Raw genomic sequence first — 18,159 nt, forward strand, 5'->3', positions numbered from 1 at the left:
GTTTGGGTTTCTTGTGTTATCTGCCCATCTTGTTCCCCTGCTTGGTTAGCGAGAAATTGGTCAGTTTGTGGTCCAATTTCCACCCGAAATTCTATGTTTTTATTCTGCTTGGTGCAGAGCTCTGAAGTGTGCGACCATTCCGTTCCACGGCTAGCTCCGCCCCATTATTGCAGTTTTTTATAAACTGCAATAATTACCTTGCAGGGTTAAGTCCTCCCCTAGTGGCTGTCTACTAGACAGCCACTAGAGGGAACTTCCTGGTCCCTAGCACAGATTATCTGTGCTAGAGCGTCGCTGGACGTCCTCACGCTGTGTGAGGACCTCCAGCGTCGCTCTATTCCCCATAGGAAAGCATTGATATTAATTTTCAATGCTTTCCTATGGGGTGCGCCAATGCGATGCCGCGCATGCGCATTGGGACTCCTCGGCCGGTGGGCGGGATCAGTCTCGCCCACCGGGCGACGGAGGAAGAAGGTGGAGCGGCGGGGGAGGAGCAGGCAGCGACGTGGGACATGTCGCTGCCTGAGGTAAGTGACTGAAGGGGTTTTCACCCCTTCAGTAACCGGGGATTGGGGGGTGGGAGGGAGAGGGACCCTCCAGTGCCAGGAAAACGGATTGTTTTCCTGGCACTGGAGTTTCCCTTTAAATAAAGTTTCAGTGTATCACTGTTGATATAGAGATACATTCTGCGCACTGTATCAATAATACTTAGCATTGTTCTGTATATCTTTTTCTCCCCTCTTTTTCCTATTTTGTTGGACTCTAACAAACTCTAAGATTTTTTTTCAGGTCAAGATTAGTGTCTATTTCTAATCTTACCAGCTTGCTTGGGAGTTTCTTCCCCTTTTTTTAAAGGGGAACAACCCTAGCATTTTGTGTGTGTTTTTTCATTATCTTTACAATAAAGGGTTCATGCCCATACTTGGTGGAGCTGGTACCACCTACTCTGACCCATTTCCCTAGCCATAGATTTAACGGTTTGTTAATCTAAGACTAAGGGGAATTTTTTGTTCTTTATATCTAGTGCTTGGAGTCCTCAGGAAGCGCTAGGAGCATCCTTCAACGGAGGTACCCAGTTGATCCGTTACACAGTTTATTTGACAAATGGTTAAAAGAAGAATCCTTGTGAAAAATAAAAGAAGTGGTCCAGTCCTACCTCCTAAACCTAGGATCATTTTCAGAGGTGCACTAACCAGAAAACAAAAAATAGTGCATACTTTCCACGCCTCTGAAATAAAAAAGCATTTTTTAAATGGAAATAAAGGTTTTTATAAGTGTGATCAGTGCAATATATGTAGAACCACAGGGCCAGGGCCACCTTTTGGAAAAACAACTAGTTTTCGATCATATAAAACTAACAGGACCTACAATATTGAAGACTGTATCACCTGTCATTCAGGGGAGGGCTGGCAGCCTTAGGCCTGGGGGGCAAAACCAGTCATGTGGCCCATTGCACCACCAAATCAGTTCACCATCCATGCCCACCTTTTCCTGGTTTTATAACGGATATTGATGTTATGCTAATCAGTAGCTCTTTGCCATACCCGCTCCTTCACGGCTCTGACTTTCAATGTTGTCAGAGCGCAGGCTGAGAATCTCTGAGCCTGTGCTCCGACTCACTAACTGAGCGCCGGAACCACGAGGGAGAGGATATGATCTGACTGCACCTACTGCTGGTGCGCACCAGTGGACCACCAGCGAATCGTTTAAATTGAATATGCTGGTGTCCCCAACTTGTGAGCTGTGTTGGCCTGCCGGGCGCCTCTGTTGTCATGGCACCCTGCGTGACCGCACAGCGTGCACACCCCAACTGCTGACCCTTCTGACACACACTACATGTTACTACTTAGACAGCCCTCAATATTAATACAGACATCAGAGTAAACACCAATAAACTGTGGAAACAGAGCTGATCCCCCCAAATTTATAAAGATTTGCTTAGTGGATTTGTTGTGAGATTAAATCATGCCTACTTCTCTCTCTCTCCCATGCGCTGTGGCTGCATGGGGAACAGCTGTTTAATGTAATGCTTGCAGGACGGCCAGCTGCCGAAGAACCTCTTTGTTCCCATCTCTGCAAAGGGCTCCAGGCACTGCTTGCTGTGAGTGTGAGTGTGAGCCACTGTAAATTAGGGGCAGAGGGCACTTGCACTGCGGTAAAGACGGGTCTGGGCAGGAGGAGAGTGCAGTGCAATCAGTGCACTCCCCTCCTGTGGGTCTCCAGTAGACTGGTGCACCTGCCCAGGATCAGAGCCATGTGACATCACAATGCCCCACCCATATGATCTGCCATATGAACTAATGCCAGTGCTGCACACAGTGTGTGTTTACATTAAAACGCCTGCAGGGACCGGCTATAGACACCAGAACCACTTCATTAAGCTATAGTGTCCCTTTAATGTGAGGTAAATTATAGATTAGTGTCACTAATAATATGCTAGATTGCCTACTTACAACCAGATGAGGATGATGATGGGCTGCAGTTTGTCTCCACTGGTCTGGTGTAGAACAGGATCCCTGGAGGCTGCTTGTAACTGTGGTCACAAAATTCAATGTTCTGGGAGAATTGGAAGCAGCTTCATTTTTTGGGGGCCCCTTACACAGCTCAAGGTCTGGGCCCCAGGGCCTGACGGTGAGTATGCCCATAAGGCCCACTCTTAAGTCCACTTATATGTTCCACCTATCCATGAGTTCGCTCACAGGGAGTGGAGTGTGTAGGGGATGTGTTATGTGTTATTGTAGAGGATCTAATATGTGTGCTTATGGTATGTAGTGTATAGGGATACCAGTGTGTGTAGGTGATGCAGTGTGTTTGTGTGTAGTGGAAGCAATGTGTATTTGTGTATAAGGGATGTATTGTGTGTTTCTGGTTGTGTGTAAGGGATGCATTGTGTGAATCTGTGTTTGTATGCATAAGGGATGCAAGGTGTGCGTCTGTATGTGTGTGCATTGAGTGTAAGAGATGCATTGTGTTCTGTGTGTATGTAAGAAAAGCAGTGTGTGTGTTGGTATGTGTGTGTAAGGGTTTGCATTGTGTGTTTCTGTGTATGTATGCAAAGGATGCATTATCTTTGTGTGTAAGGGTTGCATTGTGTGTGTGTGTAATGGATGCATTGTGTGTGTGTGTGTGTAATGGATGCATTGTGTGTTTCTCTGTGTATAAGGGAAGCATGTTGTGTTTCTGTGTTTGTATAGGGATGCATTGTGTGTGTGTGTATGTATAGGGATGCATTGTGTGTGTGTGTGTGCGCACATAGTGTGAAAGAGCTCCCTGTCTTGCCCCTTAGTGGTCTCTCCTCTCCCCCACCCTCCCTTAGCGGTCTCTTCTCACACTCACCCACCCTCCCTGTGCTCTTCTCATCCCCCCCCCTCCACCCTCCCTGTGTTCTTCTCACTCCCACCCCTCCATGTGTTCTCCTCACCCGTGTTCTTCTTACCCCCCTCCTCCCTGTGTTCTTCTTACTTCCCCCTTGTTCTTCTTACTCCCCCCTTGTTCTTCTTTCTCACCCACTTGTTCTTCTTACTCCCCAACCTGTTCCTCTTACCTCCTTCTTCTTCTTATTGCTCCCCCTTCTTCTTATTGCTCCCCCTTCTTCTTATTACTCCCCCTTCTTCTTCTTACCCCCCCTCTTTTTCTTATCTCCCCTCCTTCTTACCCCCCTCTTCTTACTCCCCCCTCCACCTCTTCTTAATCTCGCCTCCCCCTCTTCTTACTCCCCCCTTCTTCTTACCCCCTTCTTCTTACCCCCTCTTCTTCTTACGCCCCCCTCTTCTTCTTACACCCCCTTCTTTTTCTTACTCCCCCTTCTTCTTCTTACTCCCCTCTTTTTCTTATCTCCCCTCCTTCTTACTCCCCTCCTTCTTACTCCCCTTATTACTCCCCCTTCTTCTTACTCCCCCCTTCTTCTTCTTCTTACTCCCCCTTCTTCTTCTTCTTACTCCCCCTTCTTTTTCTTACTCCCCTTCTTCTTTTTACCCCCTCTTTTTTTATCTCCCCTCCTTCTTACTCCCCCGTTCTTCTTACTCTCCCCTCCCCCTTCTTACTCCCCCTTCTTCTTCTTACCCCCTCTTCTTCTTACTCCCCCTTCTTCTTACTCCCCCCTTCTTCTTACTCCCCCTTCTTCTTCTTACTCCCCCCTCTTCTTCTTAACCCCCTTCTTCTTACTCCCCCTTCTTCTTCTTACCCCCCCCTCTTCTTCTTAACCCCCTTCTTCTTACTCCCCCTTCTTCTTACTCCCCCCTTCTTCTTACTCCTCCTTCTTCTTACTCACCCTCTTCTTCTTAACCCCCTTCTTCTTCTTACCCCCCTCTTTTTCTTACTCCCCCCTTCTTCTTACTCCCCCTTCTTCTTCTTACTCCCCCTTCTTTTTCTTACTCCCCCTTCTTCTTCTTACCCCCCTTTTTTTCTTATCTCCCCCTTCTTCTTACTCCCCCGTTCTTCTTACTCTCCCCTCTTCTTACTCTCCCCTCCCCCTTCTTACTCCCCCTTCTTCTTCTTACCCCCTCTTCTTCTTACTCCCCCTTCTTCGTACTCCCCCCTTCTTCTTACTCCCCCTTCTTCTTCTTACTCCCCCCTCTTCTTCTTAACCACCTTCTTCTTACTCCCCCTTCTTCTTACTCCCCCCTTCTTCTTACTCCCCCTTCTTCTTCTTACTCACCTCTTCTTCTTAACCCCCTTCTTCTTCTTACCCCCCTCTTTTTCTTACTCCCCCCTTCTTCTTAGTCCCCCTTCTTCTTCTTACTCCCCCTTCTTTTTCTTACTCCCCTTCTTCTTCTTACCCCCCTCTTTTTTTTATCTCCCCTCCTTCTTTCTCCCCCGTTCTTCTTACTCTCCCCTCCCCCTCTTCTTACTCCCCCTTCTTCTTCTTACCCCCTCTTCTTCTTACTCCCCCTTCTTCTTCTTACCCCCTCTTCTTCTTACTCCCCTCTTCTTCTTACTCCCCCCTCTTTTTCTTACCACCTTCTTCTTACTCCCCCTTCTTCTTCTTACCCCCCTCTTTTTCTTATATCCCCTCCTTTTTACTCCCCCTCCCCCTCTTCTTACTCCCACCCCCCCTCTTCTTATCCCCCCTTCCCCTCCTTCTTATTCCCCCTTCCCTTCTTCTTACTACCCCCCTCACCTCCCCTCCCCTGTAGCGTGGTTGAGCTCCTCTGCGGTCCGCGGTGCCTGGCCGGAGTGATAGGAAGGTTCACACTCAGGGTGCACTTCCTGTCAGTCCAGCCGGGTACAGGAAACTGAAACTCCACACGGAACAGGAGTTTCTGTTTCCTGTACCCGGCCGGACTGACAGGAAGTGCACCCTGAGTGTGAACCTTCCTATCACTCCGGCCGGGCACGGCGGACCGGAGAGGAGCTTGGCCACGCTACAGGGAAGGGGAGGGGAGGAGAGAAGCAGCGCTGCAGCCGCCTGAGGCTCTTTACAGAGCACTCAGGTGGCTGCAGCATTAGGACTGGTCCACCAATTGCCTCCCTGCCCCCCAGCCCAGCCCGCCCCTGCTGTCATTCTAAGCAGGTCATATATTTATTAGAATGTTAGTGCGGCCTTCAATATGTGGGACACAGGTGAGTGTGCTCTCTTAATCTAATTTTCAACATACAACATAAAAAGAAAGTTTGAGAACCATACCCTGTCCAAACACTTCATGGAAGTCCATAATGGTGATCCCAAAACACTCAAGTTCTAGTACACATACCCTGGAGAGGGTTTTGGATCTACAGTTTAAAAACCCTAGTCCCATTTGGACTCAATGAGGAATTAGAATTCATTAATATCCTTTAACCCCTTAAGGACACATGACATGTGTGACATGTCATTATTCCCTTTTATTCTGGAAGTCTGGTCCTTAAGGGGTTAAACCTTAGATTGGAATTGCTATCTTTATTTCTTAACTTTATTCTACATAGCTCCCATATTCCTATTTCAGGGTGTGGTCGCTGGCATGCCTCCCCCTTTCTAGAATATTTAATTTCCCACCGAGTGCCCACAGTTGGGTCAGGGGGCATCTGTACCATTATAATGCCACCCATGATATGCACGGTTTGGCTGCCCCTCCCTGAACTGGGAATTACAATGTATTTATCTGTTAATGGGGGAAATAAGAAATGAGTAAGGTTAACTGACTGAATCAGACCTGATTTCCACCAGATGAATAAACTGTGACTTGCAATTCTCCTCCCTGAACAGGCTGGGAGCTGACCCACACAGGGAGAGTGTTTACTGAATGCTTTATCAAGGGGACAAGCTGTGAATAGTTAATTCTTTACCACAATAGGGGTGGGGGTGCAAACTGCCTCCTTTAAAAGGAAGGTTACCTGAGCAGGGAGGGTTACTGAGAAGAGAGCCTGCAAGAAGAAAGATCAGAGGATTATTAAAGCAAGGAAACATGAAGATTCTTATGACAGTTTTGATTTTTCTCATCCTGAGCTCCCAGTTAGGTGAGTAGAATAAATAGGAAACTGTCTCTGTGATCTAATTCTGTGTCATTATATATCCCAGTAAATGGGGAGCTGGGTCTGATCTAATCCTGTGTCATTATATATCCCAGTAAATGGGGAGCTGGATCTGGGATCTAATTCTGTGCCATTATATATCCCAGTAAATGGGGAGCTGGATCTGGGATCTAATTCTGTGCCATTATATATCCCAGTAAATGGGGAGCTGGATCTGGGATCTAATTCTGTGCCATTATATATCCCAGTAAATGGGGAGCTGGATCTGGGATCTAATTCTGTGTCATTATATATCCCAGTAAATGGGGAGCTGGATCTGGGATCTAATTCTGTGTCATTATATATCCCAGTAAATGGGGAGCTGGATCTGATCTAATCCTGTGTCATTATATATCCCAGTAAATGGGGAGCTGGATCTGGGATCTAATTCTGTGTCATTATATATCCCAGTAAATGGGGAGCTGGATCTGTGATCTAATTCTGTGTCATTATATATCCCAGTAAATGGGGAGCTGGATCTGATCTAATCCTGTGTCATTATATATCCCAGTAAATGGGGAGCTGGATCTGATCTAATTCTCTGTCATTATATATCCCAGTAAATGGGGAGCTGGGTCTGATCTAATTCTGTGTCATTATATATCCCAGTAAATGGGGAGCTGGATCTGATCTAATTCTGTGTCATTATATATCCCAGTAAATGGGGAGCTGGGTCTGATCTAATTCTGTGTCATTATATATCCCAGTAAATGGGGAGCTGGGTCTGTGATTTCATGATTGGGGGGTGCTATTGACATTAAATACACAACTGAGAGGCTGTAATTTTGGAAATCTAGATGGTCACTCAGGTGGAGTCTTACTTTGAGCTTAAGCCCCTGGTATTTTTGGAAGTTAGGAATGCCATTGTGGGAAGCTTGGTCTGTGATGTAATTTAAGAAATGCTAACACTGTAACTGTAATATGATTTTGTGATTAAAAAAAAAAAGAAACCCCCTAACAATGAGGGACGGTCACAACTAGTAACCAAACCCCTATGTAATGTCTATTGTTTCCCTATACATTAAAAATCATTAACTGGGTGATTGTGTCTCTCCCATCGGATTCATTATCCAGTTGATTGGATGTGATCATGACACTGTGATTGTGATTTATAGTATATCCCCTTCTGCCCTCCACAAATTGGCTTCAAACAGCCCACCTCCCTTATCAGACAATCTCCTAGTCCCTTTAAAACAAATATTTTGCTTATCTCTATGTAGCTAATGCACATTCCTTAAATCTGTCTCTCCTGTCATAATTGGTATTCCCACAGTCCATTTCACTTCTCACTGCACAGCTTTCTTGAAAGGGACATGCATCACTCTGAGACAACTTTTTTTTTTTTTCTCATCAATAAATATTTCTTAAAATCTTAAAACACACACAAAAAAAACTCTCCAAATACTTAGTCCACAAACAGTTATTCACTAAAATATTCTAGTACATTGAACATTTAGGCAAACATGGGCGATTTTGTATTAATTCTACGGATCTGTTGTTAACAAATGTTTTTTTTTCAATACAATTCAAAATATATTATATAAACCTGGGGAGTGTGACTTCGTGAAGGTTGGCTATGTCTTCAGTTCAGCTACATGAGAGTAAAATGTTAAAAATCCCTTTAATTCCTGTCATTTCACAGTCTTCTGAATGATTACAAAATAAGTAAACTCTCACTTTATCATTTACAACCCAGTTTGTTCAAAACATTAAGAAAATGCTGTCTCTTCCCCAGTTGTTTTGGGTTCAAATCCCAATATGGATATTTAATTTTTAGGATGTGAGACTAGCTCTGTGATATATATTGACACAGCAGAGTGAATGCCAGGATAGCCTCCTGTCTGAATGTTGGAACTGTGCTGTTAAGAAACAATGTGTCCCTGTCCTTTTGTCCGTAACATTGTACATGGCATTTACCTGCTGGAGGAGATCCCTCCTGTCTACTGCCACAATACAGTAATGTTTAGCCTGTACTTTCTCTTCCAGTCCATTCATTGGAATGCTATCAATGTGACTATGGAACCTGTCTAGTGCCTTCTACGAAGACCTGCGGGTTTCTAGAGTCCTGTGTGACATATACGTCCACAGCCGGTAAGGAATTTGTTTTCTGTTCTATCACTGCGTTTATCACGCTGACTCTGACACTATTTTATATATATATAGAATCATGTCAAGTATTTAAAGTCTGTCTCTTTGTTTCAGCTGGGGTATCCTTAAGGAAGAAAGGTTGTTTGAATCCAACTCAGTGTTTTACTGATTCCTCTGAGACGTATCTTGGCCTAACCGTGAAAACCACTCCTTCCTGCTGTATTACCAACCTCTGTAACTCTGCTGTCACCCCCAGGCTGTCTGCTGTCACCGGGATAGCGGTTCTGGTTTCCCTGTGGTTGGTTAAACTATTCTGAGTTTGAGATGTAAAGTCTGTATTCAGACAAAATGAAGATCATCAACCCACAATCTTCAGAATCCTTCTCCAATGCATAGTATCACAACAGATCTGTACAATTACTATTCACTGCCTAGTCTCTCATGTCCGCAGAACATCCTTCCTTTCCTCTTGGTTCTTCTCAAATCGTCTTCTTTCCAGGCACTGGACAATCAAATAAAACAGATTTTCAGGTTTCTTAGTTTTTGTTTATAAAGGTTTTGTAAGTATATCCTGTTGAGAAATTTACAATAAAAGTTTTATCTTGGGTGTGTTTGAGTTTACTTCACTGACTCATTGATAATCGTGCAAGTGACCATTTCTCACAAAGGAAATGGTTATTTTTGGATAATGCATTTAACACAGAGCTACCTCTAGACTAATCGGTCCAGGAGTGCCGTAAGGATTCCTTTGAAGACTTCAATAGGTCGCATGAACTCTTAAAGGACCACTCTAGGCACCCAGACCACTTCAGCTTAATGAAGTGGTCTGGTTGCCAGGTCCCTCTAGGATTAACTTTTTTTTTTTTTTTTTTTTAATATAAACATGGCAGTTTCAGAGAAACTGTTATGTTTATATTAGGGTTAATCCAGCCTCTAGTGACTGTCTCACTGACAGCTGCTAGAGGCACTTGCGTGATTCTCACTGTGAAAATCACAGTGAGAGCACGCAAGCGTCCATAGGAAATCATTGTAAATGCTTTCCTATACAACCGTCTGAATGCGCGTGCAGCTCTTGCCGTGCATGCACATTCAGCCGAAAGGGATGATCGGAGGAGGAGAGCTCCCCGCCTGGCGCTGGAATAAAGGTAAGTTTTAACCCTTTACACTCCATCCAGCCCGGCGGGAGGGGGACCCTGAGGGTGGGGGCACCCTCAGGGCATTATAGTGCCAGGAAAACAAGTTTTCCTGGCACTATAGTGGTCCTTTAAGATTCTTTATTACCTGGTTTCGATCATATGTATCAGAACGCTCGCTATATGTGTCCATTTCTGACAGTGACTCCCTCCCTCTCCCAGTCACGTGTGGTGTTCCCCAAGGTTCCATTCTCAGCCCCCTACTATTTACATTATTTATAAATGATCTGCCTAATGTCTGAAAATTCTCATATGTACGCAGACGACAGTGATCTATGTGAGAAAATCCGAGCTACCGCAGCTTGAGGCTGTGCTCCAAGACCAGTTTACAGAGGTAGAAAAGTGGATTGCAAAAAAAAAAAAACCTCTTCCTAAACACTGAGAAAACTGTCACAATTATCTGTGGAACAGTACCTAAATTACACAATTCCCACCTATCCATCAAAACAAATTCAAATAGCACACTGACCGCAGTCCACTCTTTCAAATACTTGGGTATGTGAGACCCCAATCTATGTTTTGGCCTCCACATAGAAAAGCTTGCATCTAAACTTTATCCAAAACTAGGTGCCCTGTACAGAAACAAATCCTGCCTAAGCCCTTCAGTAAAGGAAAAGATTGTACAGCAAATGCTGATGCCAATCATTGATTATGGGGATGTAGTATATGCATCTGCACCGCAATCCCACATTAATAAACTCAATACATTGTATAACTCGTTCTGCCGATTTGTGCTACAATGTAATTACAGGACCCACCATTGTGACATGCTAAAATAACTAAACTGGCTGTCTCTGGAATCCAGACGCCCCCATCATTTCCCAGCCTTGTGTTTAAGAGCTTTTCTGGGAAACTCCCACCCTACCTGAGCAAAAAGCTCTCCTCGGTTGTTCCCACCTCCTATAACCTCTGATTCAGTGCCAGCACTTTATTTAGTCTACCTCAATACAAAAACAAAGCAGCCCGATCCTCCTTCTCCTACAGAGCGCCGCAATTGTGGAACGACCTCCCGCACACTTTAAAATCTTTCCCAAACGTAAAATGCTTTAAGAGATCTCTCTACATACCTCAAAACAGAATGCACCTGTCCTACCTGTTCTATGGTAAATGTTGTATATATTGTTTTTGTATTTTATTGTACCCTGTTGTATTAATGCAATGATTTGTGGACACAGGACATACTTGAAAACGAGAGAAATCTCAATGTATCTTTCCTGGTAAAATATTTTATAAATAATTACCACAGGCATCTGGGAACAGTTCCTAATGGGCCCTATGCTTCCAACCTACACTACTGTTTCAGATGCCTAATTGTAAGTACGGTCTAGGCCAGGGATAGGCAACCTTCGGCACTCCAGATGTTGTGGACTACATCCCCCATAATGCTGGAAAAGCATCATGGGTTGTGTAGTCCAAGACATCTGGAGTGCCGAAGGTTGCCCATGCCTGGTCTGGGCTGTAGTGTCCAAGTCTGTATATTATTTCTGTTAATTTCTTCGCTCCTTCCACTTAGCTTGGCGTTCAAGAGTCGTCAAACCCTGATAAATACCAAACTGATTAGTTATAGAAAAGCATATAAGAACAAGGGATATTATGTCAGTCAGGGAAAATTAAAAAAACCTATGTAACATCACTGCTGCTGTTTCCTCATTCACTGACTGCTTGTGGAATGGAAATAGACAAATACAGGAGAAAACTGGTCTTTTTTCTTTCTATTCCCTGTAACATGGACCGTACATGAAATGTGTTTACACTTATAAACACACCAAACAAAAACCAATGATATGTGCTGCTTAAAACACCTGTGAGATCAGAAACATAGAATGTGACGGCAGATAAGAACCATTCGCCCCTTCTAGTCTGCCCAATTTTCTAAATACTTTCATTACTCCCTGGCCTTATCTTCTAGCTATCCCTATATTAATCACTTGTATCTAACCACAAAGGTAAATAACCACCATTAGGTGAATAGCGCACACCGAATCAACAAAACAAAAAACTATATACACATATATAATCACCCACTTGGTAAGAAATAAACTAGAAAATAAAAACATACGATAACCTAACACAATACGTATAAGAAATAGCCCCAGTGAATTATCTAAATAATGGCAAACTCACACTTTCTTGAGCCTAAATATCCTGGCTCAAGTATGTAAGCGTAAAAAAGAACCTTCCTGGGTACTGGATAAACTTCCAAATATCTTATTGAAATCCTTCAAATAAACGGAAATTCCGTCAATCAGGATAAAATATAGTTTTATTCCGTGAAACTTAATTCAGTCTTACATGTAAGACGGAATGAAGCAGTTCCACAGTCACATACAATAAAATGTTAAAGCCAGCACAACGTGTCTCGAAGAGATCTGTTCTTCAGGTGAATAATTGAGCAATTCCCCAGCATTCCTATAGACCAACCAATCGAGCTACAGCAGCATCAATTTAGAAATGTCCATATTAACAGTTTCACATCGGAAAAATCATACATAGCCGATCAATAAACCTAAATAATTACCTACATACATAAAACGTACTTTATTGGCATAAACACATCTCCAAAAAGGAAATAAATACACACACGAAACCTTTTAAAAACAAAGTATTAATAAACCCATTAATTTCAAAGGGTATATTTAACCCTTGTGGGCTTAACGTTTCCATATTGAACATCCATCTCATGTCCACATTGCTAAGTCCATTATCATGGTCATCCACTCTCCAGGATTTACCAACTTGTTGGCTACCTATACAATGGAATTGTTTATGGTCCCAATTATGGAACTTAGCAAAGTGTAATGAGACCAAGTGGTTAAGCTACTTGTTGTTAGTAATATCTGTTATGTGTTCTCGTATTCTCACTCAGTGATCTAGTGGTCTTATCAACATATTGAAGACGGCATGTGCATGTGAGGAAGTAAATTATATTTCAGGTATAACCTAAAATAAAATATTCTCTGAATGGCTGGTTGACTCTCATGGAAAATGTAGTAAGTAAGTACTGCAGCGCTAAAGGTAACTTTATTCCTTAACATTTTAGTTTATTTTCCATAGCCGAGTATCAGACAAAGTCCTACCAGGGTGGGGAACAGTGCTCTCAGCTCCTGCCTGGATGACACTGGAGTGGAGAGCAGTCAGCAGGGAGAGAGTGAGAGAGGAAGGAGTTTAAAGCATGGAGCCAGGTGGGAATTAAAAGTGCAGGCCTGTATTTAAAGCACAACGCATCAGAAGGTCCAGGCCTAAGCAATGCAGCAGGCATGAAGTCAAATTGGAGGATTTATCAAGGGAAGCGGAATCCTGCAAACTCCAACCCTTGGTGCTACCCGTAGACAGGCCTGTCTCTTACGGCAGCATATTTTCTGCCACAAAAAGGAATAATTTGTTACAACAGGTGATTGTTTGACCGCCAATGAGAGTGATTCACATGTGTGCAGGTAGTGGCTAATGTGTGGTGCCCACTAAGATCACCAAACCGTACCACCCACCCCGCCCCCGCCTTATCCCTTCCCCAATTAAGACAAAAACATAAATGTGGTATAAAACAGGCCACAGCTTTATTTATATATATAATAATTAAAACCAATTTAAATCATGTATAAAATGAGCGTATATATTTAACTCAACAACCCGTCCTTGCCAACCGAACCATAATAACCTTTTTGGAGTACCTCTTTCCAGGGCACCTGCCCTCCCCCCTCGTTCAAGCTAATTGGCCTTCACCTTGGCCCACCAATTCCCCATGCCAACCCCTGGCCGCCTTTCCTGGCACGGAGGGCACGCCCAAATACATAACCATTGCCCGAAGTTAGGGGAGGGACCAGACCCAGCATTCCTTCGTCCAGTGTACACCTTTCCCAACAGGTTCGGCAAGGACCATACCCGCCAGCTGTGACAAGAAAAAAACATTAGTAAGACGGAATAGGATAACAAAGTAACAACCAAGGGAGGGAGGGAGGGAGATGTTACCACGCCGTTAAATCTAAGATGGCTGAGGTAAGGGAGACAAAATGACTGCTATATAAATGACCACACCCAACCCTTACACACCCACTTATGACACCTACACCCACCACACCCACACATGCCTCCTATCCGGCTAGCTTTCAGCCCGCCGCCTCTGGGCCTCAACCTTTCATAGGATTTAAGCAGATTTAGTAACAAACAATCATACATTTTGTTAAGCTTTTTTTTTTCAACTATTACTATCAGCACTAGAGGAGCATATAAATGGGGGAGGAGATTTAAACTATACAAATTCTAATAATTAAAAGGACATAGCGAATTTTTTTCATCAAACAGACAAATCTCAAAGGTGTAAGTTTACACAAAAAAAAGTTTAAATCCCCAACTGTAAAAATAATGATATAGTTTAATTAATTAACTAATGGTTTCCCCAACTGCCTCTATGGATGAGCCTCTACTTGGGTGGTAATTAATTTGAATTATAAAAACTCTTCCACTGGGAGTCCCTTGTGATTGAACTTGTTCTTGGAGCACATGAAGTTAACATAAAACATGTCACAGCTATGCATTCCTTGCCCATCAGCAGGAAAACATACGTTTGACAATCGATGACCGTGTAGAGTTAACTACATAAGCAAAAACCCACTCTATGCATCAAAAGTTATGTAAGGGACAGAGTGATCTCACAAAATTGCAGAGTGCTTTAAAGGGTATCTGTCATGACCAATACAACTTAGTCTTAAATGATATTGTATCAAATTTCATCTATAAACTGTGCTAGAAGAATTGTTAGCAAATGCCAAGATTTCTCTAAAATCAGAGGCTAAAAAACAACCATTCTCTCAGTCAGTTCAGTCTGTGCTGATCAGCATAGAGATAAGGAGGCTGTGCTCTGCACTTTTCTTATCAGGGAATCCTCCCTCTGGGTGCCTCTCCTGTTTGAATTCAGCCCAGGGGAAAGTAATGCCTGCAAGGAGAAGAAGGGAGGAGGGGCAGGCTGTGTGTGAGATCAGCACAGGGAGGAGAGAAACAGCCAGAATGATTTAATGCAGCAGCCTAGGACAAGCAATCTGAAAATGGAGAGATGACAGTTATGTTTTATTTCCAGAAACATAATTGATGCTCTAAGCAGGAGACAGGTTTAATGGCAATACATTAAAATATGAATACAGGTAAAATTAAGGTGTACGGTGCCTTTAAATACACTATTAAAATTTAATATAGTGAGTAAAAACTATATATAAAATGATGAACACATTTATCTCAATAGCAAAAAAAAGAATTAAAAAGTGCAAATGACTGTGTTTATTAATATAAAAAACATTCAGATGAAAACCAACATAGTGTAAAACTGTCTAAAAATAAAGAGTAACCCCCCCCCCCTTCCTTTCATATTATAATGCACATACACTTTAAAATAATCTGATTTCCAACACTGATTCTCTTAACCCCTTAAGGACGGAGCCAATTGTACAAGTTGTGATCAAAACAAAACGTAAACAAAACCTGGAATTTGCGCTACATGTCTGTTCAACTGTAATTCACCTCTTTCATATTAAATGCACCCACACTTGTTACATATAATTTTGTTCAGGAGAAACAGGGCTTTCATTTCACATCAACTATTTATATATGAAACATAATTTAACATGAATAAAATATAAAAAGTATGAGAAATTAAGACATTTTATTTTTCAAGTTCTGCATGGCATTTTAACTGTGAATGTCATAATACTGTTGGATTTTACTGAAGTAAAATACACATATTTGTATTCAGAAGTGTCTCACGAGTACAACAGTGCTCCCAATTTACAGGTTTTATGTGTTTAAGGAAACTTACAGGGGTCAAATGTAGAGCTTTCCCCTTTCCCATGTTTGCACATTGAAATTTGCCAGATTGGTTTGCTGGGCCTATGTTGCTTTACTCAATACATTGTATAACTCATTCTGCTGCTTTGTTACAGGACCCACCATTGTGACATGCTAAAAGAACTAAACTGGCTGTCGCTGGAATCCAGACGCACCCTTCATCTTTCCAGCCATGTGTTTAAGAGCTTTTCTGGGAAGCTCCCGCCCTACCTGAGCAGAATGCACTCCCCGGCTGTTCCCACCTCCTATAACCTCCGATTCAGTGCCAGCACTTTATTTAGTCTACCTCAATACAAAAGAAAGCGGCCCGATCCTCCTTTTCATACAGAGCGCTGCGATTATGGAACGACCTCCCGCACACTTTCAAATCTACCCCAAGCCTAAAGTCCTTTAAGAGATCCCTCTCTACATACCTCATAACAGAATGCACGTGTCGTGGTTGATTATATATTACATTTTGTGATATTGGTTTTGCTTTTTATTGTACCCTATTGTATCAATGCAATGTTTGGTGTACCCATGACATACTTGAAAACGAGAGAAATCTCAATGTATCCTCCCTCGTAAAATATTTTATAAATCAATAAATAAAGTGCATAAATGAAACTATGTATATAAATAGTGATGCACTGGATGTAGTAACATTTGTGACTAACACTGGACATATACCATTTTGAATACCCTGCATTGTCTACTTTTTCAAATGGTATGTCATGGTTATGTTTGACCCTGTAACTTTCCAAAACATCATAAAACCTGTACTTGAGGGGTACTGTTGTACTTGTGAGACATTACTCTACACAAATATGAATGTCGGTGAAATGGCAGTTTATTTGTGAGAAATGCAAAAAAAATAATAATACAAATGCTAATTTTGGCCAGGGTTTGTGACGAAGTGGCTACTAAAAAAGACTGGACATAGTCTTGGATGGATGATGACCAACTGTGATAATTCCACGTTGGAAAACTAGAATGCACACCCTCCAAATAAGGTCTTTTAGCCCCCCCAGAGAACCTGAACCTGATTTTTTTTTTATTTGGCATAGATTGGTGGTAAAAGGGTTGCATGAAAAGAGTCAAAATACCCAAAGTGTAATACCTTAGGTTGTCTTCTTTTAAAAAATATATACATGTGAAGGGTTATTCAGGGATTCCTGACAGATATCAGCATTACAATGTAACTTGCGTTAATTTTGAAAAATAAAAAGGGTTCGGGAATAACAAAGTGCTACTTGTACTTATAGCCCTAGAACTTGCAAAAAAAAAAAAAGCTAACATGTTAACATTGGGTATTTCTAAACTCAGGAAAACATTTTTGAAACTATTTAGCATGGCTGTTTTTTGGTGGTTGTAGATGTGTAACAGATTTTGGGGGTCAAAGTTAGAAAAAGTGTGTTTACAATTTTTTTTTTTTTAATTCTTTATTTTTTCTGTGCAGAGCATAACATTACGCTTGTGAAAGCCACGACAGCTGTGACAAGCCAGACAGTAACAGTGTTAAACATCATTGTGGCATACATTTGACAGCACAATTTTATAGTAAAATAATAATAACATGCTTCAACATTTTAGTAAGATAGGCTAGCTTACATGTAACATGAAATGCATCTCCCTATTGCTCATTACCAGCAGTGTAGCAGTCTATGCTTCAAAGGTCATGTGTGTACAAGGAGGCTAGGCTGGACATGTCTACAACAACTGAAATAATGTTTAAAACAACGAGATTGACCAGTGTTCAGGATTCAATTCTGCTGTTGCAATGCTATCAGTAAAAGAGAAATAAATGGTGATACATTACTAGCAAGGTCATGGGAACATGCAAAATACAAGTGGCTTAAGCTAGAGGCTGATAAAGTAAACAACCAGGCTTATTGTAAGAGACTATTATAGAGTCGTAAGCTTAGGTTACAGGGCTTTGTTGCCACTGGGTTCCCCCATCACAAGTCGGGAGCAGGCTTTATCCTTGGTATATGGATGTGAACCCGTTTTGCATGGCAAATGGCGTCTATTAACCTCTGATTCAGCTTGTGGACCCATTTGCAGCAAGGGGAGCTTGGTCAGCCTACCCCACTAGTCGGCAGGTGCAAGGTGTACATTGAGAGTTCACTTGGGTTCTGCTTCCCCATCACGGTCTCATGACGGAGTAAGTGTGCTGGCATCATGTGGGTAGGGTACCTCGGGTGCATAGTGCCATGCTTAGGTGAGAGTTTCTTCCGCCCCTTGGCCCACAGAGGGATCCCCTCTGTGTGTCTGCTGATTCGGGTTCTCCTGGTGGTCGGGTTCTTTACTCCCCCAGAGTGGGCTGAGGCTCGGGGTGGTGCAGGACGCCTTCTGTGTTTGTGTCTCCGTGCAAGTTGTTGCTGGGTCGGGGCAGCGCTGCGTTTGGCTCTCGGTCCTGGCAGATAGGGAGCTTTGTGAGGAGGCTTTTGGGCGCTTGGATCGCCCTGCTTGGGTTCCTGCTGTGCCAGCTTTGCGGCGTGAGTGGTAGATGGCTGTGGTTGCTTGCCGAGGCGATGCCAGAACTTCTGGCAGAGTGCCTCAAACTTGGCATTAAACG

General features: G+C 42.8%; 1 protein-coding gene across 1 annotated transcript in view; it reads left to right on the top strand.

The window, feature by feature from the left end:
- The first annotated feature begins 6,219 nt into the window (after nucleotides 1-6,219).
- Nucleotides 6,220-18,159, top strand: part of LOC134572450 (sperm acrosome membrane-associated protein 4-like) — a 715,452-nt gene continuing 703,512 nt past the window's right edge. The window contains exons 1-2 of the mRNA XM_063431429.1: nucleotides 6,220-6,435; nucleotides 8,476-8,580. Coding sequence (XP_063287499.1) covers nucleotides 6,384-6,435; nucleotides 8,476-8,580 — 157 coding nt within the window. The 5' untranslated portion in view covers nucleotides 6,220-6,383. The remainder of the gene's footprint in view (nucleotides 6,436-8,475; nucleotides 8,581-18,159) is intronic.

This window comes from Pelobates fuscus, chromosome 9 (assembly GCF_036172605.1).
Source record: "Pelobates fuscus isolate aPelFus1 chromosome 9, aPelFus1.pri, whole genome shotgun sequence".
In the NCBI taxonomy this organism is placed as follows: domain Eukaryota; kingdom Metazoa; phylum Chordata; class Amphibia; order Anura; family Pelobatidae; genus Pelobates; species Pelobates fuscus.